Source organism: Mus caroli, unplaced genomic scaffold (assembly GCF_978045245.1).
Source record: "Mus caroli unplaced genomic scaffold, Mus_caroli_1 scaffold_9, whole genome shotgun sequence".
Lineage (NCBI taxonomy): Eukaryota > Metazoa > Chordata > Mammalia > Rodentia > Muridae > Mus > Mus caroli.
In genome coordinates, this window is record NW_028227264.1 from 68,892,367 (window position 1) to 68,903,269 (window position 10,903).

The 10,903-nt window shown below is 43.7% G+C and overlaps 1 protein-coding gene across 2 annotated transcripts in view; it reads right to left on the reverse strand.

Moving 5' to 3' along the window:
* Positions 1 to 2,395, reverse strand: part of Phyhipl (phytanoyl-CoA 2-hydroxylase interacting protein like) — a 41,015-nt gene extending 38,620 nt beyond the window's left edge. The window contains exon 1 of one of the 2 annotated variants that reach the window (XM_085842872.1): positions 2,376 to 2,395. Coding sequence is in view for 1 of the 2 variants with exons in the window: in XM_021174618.3 (XP_021030277.1) it covers positions 1,833 to 1,935 (103 nt within the window). In the remaining variant the exon portion in view is untranslated. Of the gene's footprint in view, positions 1 to 1,832; positions 2,144 to 2,375 lie in introns of those variants that run through there. The other variant, XM_021174618.3, reaches the window with a different exon arrangement.
* Positions 2,396 to 10,903: the final 8,508 nt, after the last annotated feature.

Below are 10,903 nucleotides of genomic sequence, written 5' to 3' on the forward strand. Positions count from 1 at the left end.
CTTTCAGTGGAATGTCTCCATTTTTTTCCTCACATTTTTTAAAGACATGGTTCTTTGTAACTCCCTGGTTTAAACTACTTTACAAAGTGAAACCTGACTAGTCTAGAGGACTATAAGTAATTATTGTTATAGCTATTGCTTGATCCCAACATCCCCCTCAATGAAATGTTACATAATTTGCTCATTTTGCAGGATTCATAATGCCAACTGAAACAACTAAAAATGGATCAAAAGAGCTACTACTCCAGAACAGAATATAGTAAAAGCAGAACTAACTCCCACACCCTACTTTAGTACTCTGAACTTCATTAAACAAACATTTCCCTGACACCCCTGATAAACACAGAAAACGCAATTTTCAAAACTGAAGTTATTAAGGTCTGAGGAACAGCATTAGGTTACCTAGTTGCACTGATTATATGAATGAGTATTTGATAAATTGCTGAATCAAATAAAAATTAAATCTACTTTTATTAGAATCTTGGTTTTCTCTGAAACCAATCTGAGAAAATAAAAATAGCTGCAATTTACAAAGCTAATCTACCGACAAAGGAAATAAACAGCCTTTACAAGAATACTTAATTATTCAGGCTACACCTCTTTCATAAGTTAAGGTTTGTTGTGCTCAAAGAGTTTGAATTTTCATTTAGAGATTATTAAAAATAAATTCACACTAACAATTAAAAATTATTAGTAAGCAGGACTTTAGTGCTCAGTCGACTTAAATGTCCGTTTCAATGCCTTTTAAAAAACAAGATCTTTGTTTCCTATATGAGTTATCCTGCTACATTTAATGACCTTACCGTGCACCAATTAATATCTCTCATAACTTTTCTTTTAAAATGTTCTATAGCTATTACTCACATACAGTTGAACATTTTCACTGATAATCGTGTTTCCATGTCAACCGGTTTTATATGCAGAATTTAACAATTATTAGGCCAATCAGCAATCAGACGACTTCTTTACAAATGAAGTTTTATTCCAAATCACTGAAACAACTCTTATCCTCCAACTAGCCCAACACACCATTCTGTGCCCAACACTGATCCTCTAACTAGCCCAACACACAGCGCTGTGCCCACACTGCAGAGTACTAGCTAGCTAGCACTTTAACACTCGGACCCTGTGATCAGTCATTTCCTTTTCGTAGACTGCCAACTTTCACAATAGAGTACTGACACATCAACACACAATGGTGTGTGCTGCACACACACCGAATCTCAGCAAAGGTAGAGGAAAGACCAATATCCGGTTCGGATTTTTGACAGCCTCATAATCCCTGCCCAGAGCCAAGAGCCTAGTGTCTGTCCTTGGTGCTGAAACGCAGCTTTTCTGCCCCCGACTAAAATACTAGGAGGCTCACCCCAGTTAGACACTCCTGGGGTTCAGAGGTTTGCAAGGGAATGGGTAAGTTTCTGGTCAAGCCTATCCAGTCTAGCCTTCGCGGTGGCGGGTAAGTCCCTGGTCGGGAGACCCAAGATCTGCCTGCTGCAGAATAGGCAACACCGGGCCGCGGACCCGAGAGGCGCCCTCTCCACAGCGGAGCATTCTCCCGCGGATCCGAACGGTTCCTTCTCCCCAGTGGAGTCTTCTCCCGCGGACCCATCGGATCCCTCTCCCCCGGTAGCCTTCTCCCGCGGACCTGAGCGGCGCCCTCTCCTAAAGACCAGAGAGGCGCCCTCTTCCCCCAGCAGCCTTCTCCCGCGGACCCGAGAGGCGCCCTCTCCCTCCAGCAGCCTTCTCCCTAGGACCCGAGAGGCGCCCTCTCCCAGGGACCGGACACCTCCGCCCGCGTCCTTTTGTCTCCCGCCGGTGCCTCCGTTCCTCACCATCACGGTCGCACAGCTGGATGGCCTCCAGGCTGAGGTTCTTGATCTCCTCACACGGGCTGCTGGGGCTGCTAAGGGCATGGTCCAGGCGCGGCACCTCCATCTTCGCGACCCCGCGTCGAAGCCAGGCGCCAGCGGCCGGCGGGGCGAAGGGCGGGAAAGGCCTAAGAGTGCTGAGGACGAGGGCAACCTCCGGTCGGGAGTCGCGGCCGAGGCGGCGGCGGTGGCGGCGGCGGCGGCGGCGGTGGCGGCGGCGGCGGCGGCAGCGGCGGCAGAAGCTCCTCCGAGTGCGCGGCTCGTAGACTGAACGCCGGCCGGCGCGAGCGCGGGAAGAGCGCGCTCTCGCCTGAAGGGAGGGCCGCGCACGCTCACGGGGGCGGGGCTGGCGGTGGACGCGCCTACCTGCCTGCACCCGGGCCCCGCCCCTTTCCTACCTCTCGCAGACCCCGCCCCCTGCCTGCCGCCCGCCCTTGCGCACACGCGCACGGAGGACGGGGGTCCGGGGACGCGCCTACCTGCCTGCACACGGGCCCCGCCCCCTACCTGCGGCGCGCGCGCACGCGCACGGACGCGGACGCGCCCTCTGCTCTCCTCACTAGGGCTCCGCGCCCAGCCAGTGGCGCGCCCGCGCTCTGACACGCCTCCGTCGCTGTCCTTGTCCTGGGGCGCGCACCCGCAACCCACCTGCGGGCGCATAGACCGTATCCCCCGGGGCGCTTGTCGCGCGCGCGCATGCGCGCCCCACTGCCTCCCTGCGCATCCCGACCCCGCCTGTCGCGCGCACGCGCCCTCGCACGCGCCCTCGCTCGGCTCTTCCGCGCGCCTTCTCCCGCTGGAAGCGAAGGAGGATGGAGCGCGCGAGAAGCGCGGGCTGTGGCAAGCTGCTCGGCGCGTCGCGCTCGCCAGGCGATGGCGGCTAGGCTCTTTTCACAATGCCAGGTAGAGCCGGACGGCCACCCCGGGCTGCGGCGAGGCGAGCGCGCGCCTGTTGCTTGTTGAATACACATTGGGAAACTGAGGCCCGCCTAGGGTTCCCGGTCCCGGCTCTGCGCGCCCAGCCGCCGTTCCTCACCAGGCCCCGCAGTGAGCAATGAGCGGCCACCTGAGGACTGCACCGGGCAGCGAGCGCGAACTCAGGTCGGTGCTGCGGGACAGGTGAGGCTACACGGGATGCTGGCGGCTGGCTGCTGAGGAGGCAGCTTCTGGGTGACAGCCACTTGTCAGCTTGCCTCCTCACCCACTCAGCTGACAAACAAGTCTTCAGTGCTTTCCCTGGGCCCGGCATTGTTCTGACTGAAAAATGCAGGCAGAAGCACATCACCTGTTCTTTGTTACCCTAGAAAATGAAAGGGGGACCTGTGGTCTTCCAGTGATGGCCATATTTGCACGCCCCATTGCATTCAGGAGCACCTAAGATATTTCAGTGCACTCTGATGGTGCAAAGGTTTTAAAAATAAAGCCTATATGGATGACAGCCTGTTGGCCTCTGTTCTCATTTACTGATTCGGAATGTTATTTTGTTTTTCTTGGTATCACGGGATCAAAAGAAGCTCCTCTCCCCCTTGTATTATTTATAGTTATTGGTAATAATTTATGTTCCTTGTTTACTGATTTTCCAATTTCAAACATTGATATTCACCAATAAAAACAATTTACATATAGATTGCTATATGCTGCCTTTTCTAGTCACATCCATTTAGCCATAAACAACTAAATCTAATTAATTGATGACTCATAAAATGGAAGGCCCCGCTTTAGATAAAATAAACCCGTGAGGAAATTTTGCACAATTGAAGGTTGATAAAAATCCGTGTAAGATAATTTGGTATCATTAAGTGAAATGTCCTTGTTATGAACTTCGGGATTAATGAGATAGACCTTTGTTTTGAGCTGGAAAAAACATTCCAGTATTAAGGTAGGAGATACCCTAAGGAGAGAGTAAATTACTGTTTGTCAAGAAAAATGGTGAATTTCTTATGTTCAAAAGCCTAGATCAGCAGAACTAGATATCGACAGCCAAAGCACAGTGGGTTTATCTTTCAGAGAATTCTCAGATTTATAAATCACAAGAGGAGCTGCAAACTACAAAAATAGCTTACCCACAATTGAAAAATATAATATGCATACATTAGAACTTTAATTCACACAAATATTACAAGTGTATCAGGACAATATACCAGGTGCCGAGAATATATATCCCGGTTGGGGTCCACATTCAGTCAACTGTGAGCAGGACATCATAGGCAAAGAGAATGTATTAATTACTTTTCCACTACTATTACCGAATTGCTAACAAGTCTGAGAAGAGAAAAGGTTTCTTTTGGTTCAGTTTTGATATAGTCAGTCTATCTTAATGGGGAAAGCCATGTTCACAAATGGCAGATGAGAAAGTGTATATAGTGGCAGGAAGCTGTCAAGGATAATACACCCCCAAGGACCTGACCCAATGACCCACTTCTTCATCCAGGTCTCTATTTTCCAGATCTCCATTTTCAAGTTCTCCACAGTCTCCCCGATAGCATCAACTAGACAGAGATCTACTAGACTGAGAACCTGAGGCAGAGATTTCAGATTCAAACCATAACAGGGAAAGCAGGAGTTCCTGTTCCTGCTAAAAGTTCCTCAGTACTCAAAATGCAGGTGGATCAATATCCAATAGAATGGCCATGGACCATATTAAGAGCAAGGTGCCTTTAGCAAACACTGTGATATTTACTTTCTGGACCGGAAATATTCAAACTACTAAAGACGTGTTACTCTTCAGTCAAAAAAGCCACCAGGCTGAACTGAAAACAAACAAACAAAAACAAATACACAGGCAAAGATTGTAGTCACCATCTTAAAGCAAACTACTAGAAACAACCAGAAGAAAGGAGTGTCATTATAGACATTATAGAAGTAGAAGGCTTCATTCTATTCCAACATCCTTTGGTATAACCCTCAAGGTCATGGAACCTCTTTCTTTTTAAAATTATTTTATTTACTTATTTATTTTATATCCCAATATCAGCCCCCCTGAAGTCCTGCCTCACAGCTCCTCTCCTCACTCCTCCCAAGAGGGGGAACCCCTGGGTATTACCCCTCTCCTCCCTGCATATCAGTCACGGCAGGACTAGGTGTATCCTCTCTTACTGAGGCTAAACATGGAAGCCCAGTTAGGGGAACACAATCCACAGGGAGGCAACTGATTCAGGGGCAGCCCCTGCTCCAATTATTGGGGAACCCGAATGAAGACCATGCTGCACATCTGCTATATATAAGAGGGTATTGGGTGGGGGAAGTGTGAGTGTGGGGCTAGTTCCAGTCCATGCTCATTCTTTGGTGGTTTAGTCTCTGGGAGTCCCCAAAAGTCCAGGTTAGTTGACTCTGTTGGTATTCCTGTAGAGTCCCTGTCCTCTTTGGGTCCCTCAATCCTTCCTCTGACTCTTCCACAAGACTCCCCAAGCTCTGTCTAAATGTTGGGCTGTGGGTCTTTGCATCTGTTTCAGCCAGCTGTTGGGTGGAGCCTTTCAGAAGACAGTTTTGCTAGGTTCCTGTCCACACGCATAACAGAGTATCATGAATAGTGTCAGGGATTGGTTCTTGCTTATGGGATAGTTTTCAACTTGGGCCAGTCATTGGTTGGCCATTTCCTCTGTCTCTGCTCCATCTTTGTCCATGCACAGTTTGTAGGCAGGACACATTTTGGGTAGAAGTTTTTGTGGGCAGATTGCTGTCCTTATCTCTCCACTGGAAGTTCTGCCTAGCTACAGGAAGTAGCCACTTCAAGACCCCTTTCCCCTACTGCTAGGAGTTTTAACTAGAGTCACTCCCATAGACACTCTGGGGCCTCCCCAATCAATCCCAGGTCTCTGGCACATGCTAGAGATGCCACCCACTGCCAATTTCCAATTTCCATTCTCTCTCTCTTGCTCTTCCTACACCTGACACACACAAACCTATCCTGATCCCCTCCCTGTCCCCTCTCTCACTCTGTTTCCTCCCTTCATCCATCTCTGATATCAGTTTTTTTTTTTTTTTCTAATTCTGAAAAAGATTCAGCCATCCTCCCTTGGGCCCTTCTTGTTGTTTGGGTTCTTTTGGTCTGTGGATTTGTAGAGTGGTTATCTTGTACTTTATGGTTAATATCCGTTTATAAGTGAGTATATACCATGCATGTCCTTTTGGGTCTGGGTTACCTCACTCAGGATGATATTTTCTAGTTCCATCTATTTGCCTGCAAAACTAATAATGTTTTTAATAGCTGAGTACTATTCCATTATGTACATGAACCACATTCTCTTTATCCATTCATCAGTTGAGGGACCTCTAGGTTTTTTCTAGTTTCTGGCTATTACAAATAAGGCTGCTATGAACATAGTTGAGCAAGTGTCCTTGTGGGATGGTGGAGCATCCTTTGGGTCTATGCCCAGGAGTGGTATACCTGGGTCTTGGGGTATAACTATTCCCAATTTTCTGAGAAACTTCCATGTTGATTTGAGACTGGTTATACAAGGTTTCATTCCCCCCAGCAATGACGTATTCCCTTGCTCCACACCCTCACCAGCATGTGTCGTCCCTTGAGATTTTCATCTTAGCCATTCTGATGGTTGTGAGGTGGAATCTCAGAGTTCTTTTGATTTGCATTTCCCTGATAACTAAGTACATAGAACATTTCTCTAAATGTTCTCAGCCATTAGAGATTCCTCTGTTGAGATTTCTGTTTAGCTCTCTACCTCATTTTTGAATTGGGTTATTTGGGTTGTTAGTGTCTAACTTCTTGTTCTTTATAGTTTTTGGATATTAGCCCTCTGCCATATGTAGAATTGGCAAAGATCTTTTTCCCAATCTATAGGCAGTTGTTTGGTCCTTTGCCTTACAGAAGCTTTTCAATTTCATGAGGTCCCATTTATCAATTGTTGATCTTAGTGCCTGAGCCATTGGTGCTCTTTCTGTTCAGGAAGTTGTCGCCTGTATCAATGAGTTCAAGGCTATCCTCCACTTTCTCTTCTATTAGAGTTAGTGTATGTGGTTTTACATTGAGGTCTTTTGATCCACTTGGACTTGAGTTTTGTTCAGGGTGATAAATATGGATCTATTTTCCAGTTAGACCAGCACCATTTGTTGAAGATGCTTTCCTTTTCCATTGTATAATTTTGGCATCTTTGTCAAAAAATCAAGTGTCCATAGTGTGGGCTTATTTCTGGATCTTTGATTCTATTCCATTGATCAATCTGACTGTTTCTATACCAATACCATGCAGTTTTTATTCCTGTTGCTCTGTAGTACAGTTTGAAGTCAGGGATGGTGATACCTCTAGAAGTTCTTTTATTGTACAGGATTGTTTTAGCTATCCTGGGTTTTGTTTTTCCGTATGAAATTGAGAATTGTTTGTTCAAGATATGTAAAGAATTGTGTTGGAATTGTGATGGGAATTGCAATTAATTGGTAGATGCTGTTGTTAAGATGGCCATGTTTACTATGTTAATTCTACCCATCCATGAGCATGGGAGATCTTTCTACCTTCTGATATGTTCCTCAATTTCTCCCTTCAGACACATGAAGTTCTTGTCATACAGATACTTCACTTGCTTGTTTAGAGTTACACCAAGATATTTTACATCTTTTTGTGGCTATTGTAAAAGATGTTTTCTCCCTAGCTTCTTTCTTAGCCCATTTATCATTTGTATAAAGGAGATCTACTGATTTCTTTGAGCCACTTTGCTGAAGGTGTTTATCAGCTGTAGTTCTCTGGTAGAAGTTTTGAGGTCAGTTATATTTACTATCATATCATCTGTGAATAGCAATACTTTGACTTCTTCCTTTCCAATTTGTATCCCTTGATCTCCTTTAGTTGTCTTATTGCTCTGGTTAAAACTTCAAGTACTATATTGAAGACATTTGGAGAGAGTGAACAGCCTTGTATTGTTCCTGTTTTTAGTGGAATTGCTTTAAGTTTTTCTGCATTTAGTTTGACGTTGGCTATTGGCTTGTTGTGTTTATGAATGGACTTTGTATCCATGATCTCACCACAACTTTTAAATGAAGTGTGTTTGGCTTTTGGAAAAGGCTTTTTCAGCATCTAATGCGATGATGTGGGTTTTTTTCCTTTCAGTTTCTTTATATGGTAGATTATATTGATGGGTTTCCATAATGAACCAACCCTGCATCCCTGGGATGAAGCCTTATTGATCATGGTGGATGATTTCTTTGATGTGTTCTTTGATTTGGTTTGTAAGTATTTTATTGAGTATTGTTACATAAATGCTAATAAGGGAAATTAGTTAGAAATTCTCTTTCTTTATTGAGTATTTATGTGGTCTAGGTATCAGGGTGACTATGGCCTCTAGAGTGAATTTGGCAATATTCCTTCTGCTTCTATTTTGTGGAATAGTTTGAGAAGAATTGGTATTAGCTCTTCTTTGAAAGTCTGGTAGAATTCTGCTCTAAAACCATCTGGCCCTGTTACTTTGGAGGGGGAGCGGAGGGACTTTTAATGACTGCTTCTATTTCCTTAGGGGTTATAGGATTACTTAGTTTATCTGATCTTGATTTAAGATCAAGTGGTAAGTTGTAAGTAGTATCTGTCTAGAAAAATCATCCATTTCATTTAGATTTTCCAATTTTATGGAGTACAGACTTTTGAAGAAAGACCTAATGATTCTTTGAATTTCCTCAGTGTCTGTTGTTATGTCTCCCTTTTTCAGTTTTAATTTTGTTACTTTGTGTGCTGTCTCTCAGCCTTTTAGATAGTTTGGTTAAGGGTTTGTCTATCTTGTTGATTTTTTATCAAAGAATCATCTCTTGGCTTCATTGATTCTTTGTATTGTTCTCTGGGTTTCTTATTGATTAATTTCAGCCCTGATTTTGATTATTTCCTAACATCTACTCCTGGTGGGTGTGTTTACTTCCTTATTTCCTAGAGTTTCTGAAGTGGAAACTTGTTCTTTGGAAAGTCAGTTATGTTATATGGTGTTTTGCTGGGGCACACAGGTGAAAGGATGCCTTGCTAAAGCAGACATGTGAAAGAGTGTTTTCCTGAAGCAGACACAGGTGAAAGGATGTTTGGATATAGCAGACACGTGAAAGGACACTTGATGAAGGAGTATAAATATGACCCCATGGAGAGTGGGAGATGAGCACCGAGCCTTGGTTTGGTTTACTCTGCCTCACTATTCTTGGCTAACTGCATGCATGTATTGGTTCACATTACATAGCATTGTTGAGCTCAACTTGTGATAACTCTCTCCGACATTGAGAGAAACATGCCCAAGAACTGCTCATGAGGTTCCTGCAGCAGCTTGCTGGTTCCACAGCCTTGCCTCAGGCCCGTTGGTAAGTCTACCAGTTTCTTCAGGATTGAATTATACAGCTGCTGGTTTGTGTGTGGCGTCTGCCTGCCTAGAGGGTCTGCAGCTGCTGAGTCATATTTGCTGGTTGCTATGGAACTGATTGAACGTCTGCCAAAGAAGATGGAGCTAGTTCCCAAGGAACTATTGTTGAACAGGTTCACGTCCCCAATTTCCTAATAACTTTTCCACTATCTCTGCTGGGTCATGGGCTAGAGGACAGGTTGAACTCTTGTTAAAAGTAGGTTGCAAAAAATTTATGCCTACAGCTTTCAGGTGTACTTTTAAGTTGCTGATATGAGAGCTTTCTAATTTCTTTATGGAGGCACTTAGTGCTATGAACTTTTGTCTTAGAACTGTTTTCATTGTGTCCCATAAGTTTGGGTATGTTGTGCCTTCATTTTCAATGAATTCTAGAAAGTCTTTAATTTATTTCTTTCTTTCTTTCCTGACCCAGTAATTATTGAGTAGAGAATTGTTTAATTCCCGTAAGTATGTAGACTTTCTGTTGTTGTCAAAGTCCAGTCTTAATTCATGGTGGTCTGATAAGATACAAAGTGTTATTTCAATTTATTTTTGTGCTTGTTTTTGTTTTCGTATCTATTGAGGCTTGCTTTGTGACTGAGTATATGTTCAATTTTGGAGAAGGTTCCATGAAGTGCTGGAAAGAAGGTACAAGCTTTTGTGTTCAGGGAAAAGTTCTATAGATATCTATTAGGTCCATTTGATTCATAACCTCTGTTAGTTTCATTATTTCTCTGTTTAGTTCCTGTCTCGTTGACCTGTCAACTGGTGAGAGTGGGGTGTTGAAGTCTCCCACTATAAATATGTAGGGTTCCATGTATGATTAAAGCTTTAGTAATGTTTCTTTTACAAATGCAAGTGCCTTTGCATTTGGCAAAGATGTTCAGAATTGAGATGTAATCCTGGTTGATTTTTCCTTTGATGAGTATGAAGTGCCTTTCTGTATCTGTTTTGATCACTTTTGGTTGAAAGTCTATCTTATTATCTATTAGAATGGCTATTCCAGGTTGTTTCTTGGTTCAAAAAAGTTTTTGCTTAGAAATCCCTTTCCAGCCCTTTACTCTGAGGTAATGCCTAATTTTGTTGCTGAAGTGTGTTTCTTGCGTGTAGCAGAATGATGAATGCTGTTTATGCATCCACTCTGTAAACCTGTGTCTTTTTATGGGGGGGGGGGAGAATTGAGACATATTGAGATTAATTAATATTGAGATATTAATTGACCAGTGATTGTTAGTTCCTGTTATTTTGATGTTTGTAGGTGTGTGTGTGTGTGTCTGTCTGTCTGTCTGTCTGTGATTCTCTTATTTTGGATTTGCTGGTTGGAATTATCTATTCCCTGTGTTTTCTTGGGTGTAGTTACCCTCTTTGTGTTAGAGTTTTCCATTTAGTATCCTCTGTAGGGCTGGCTTAAATGAAAAATATTGTTTAATTTTGGTTTTGTCATAGAATATCTTGTTTTTTTCTGTCTATGGTGATTGAAAATTTTGCTAGGTATAGAAGTCTTGGCCGGCATCTATGATCTCTTAGAGACAGTAAGACATTTTTGCCCAGGCCCTTCTGGCTTTTAAAGTCTCTGTTGAGAAGTCATGTGTAGGCTAATAGGTCTTCCTTTATATGTTAGTTGGCCTTTATCCCTTGTGACTTTTAATATTATTTCTTTGTTCTATACATTAAGTATTTTTATTTTTATGTGGCAGGAGGATTTTCTTTTTTGGTACA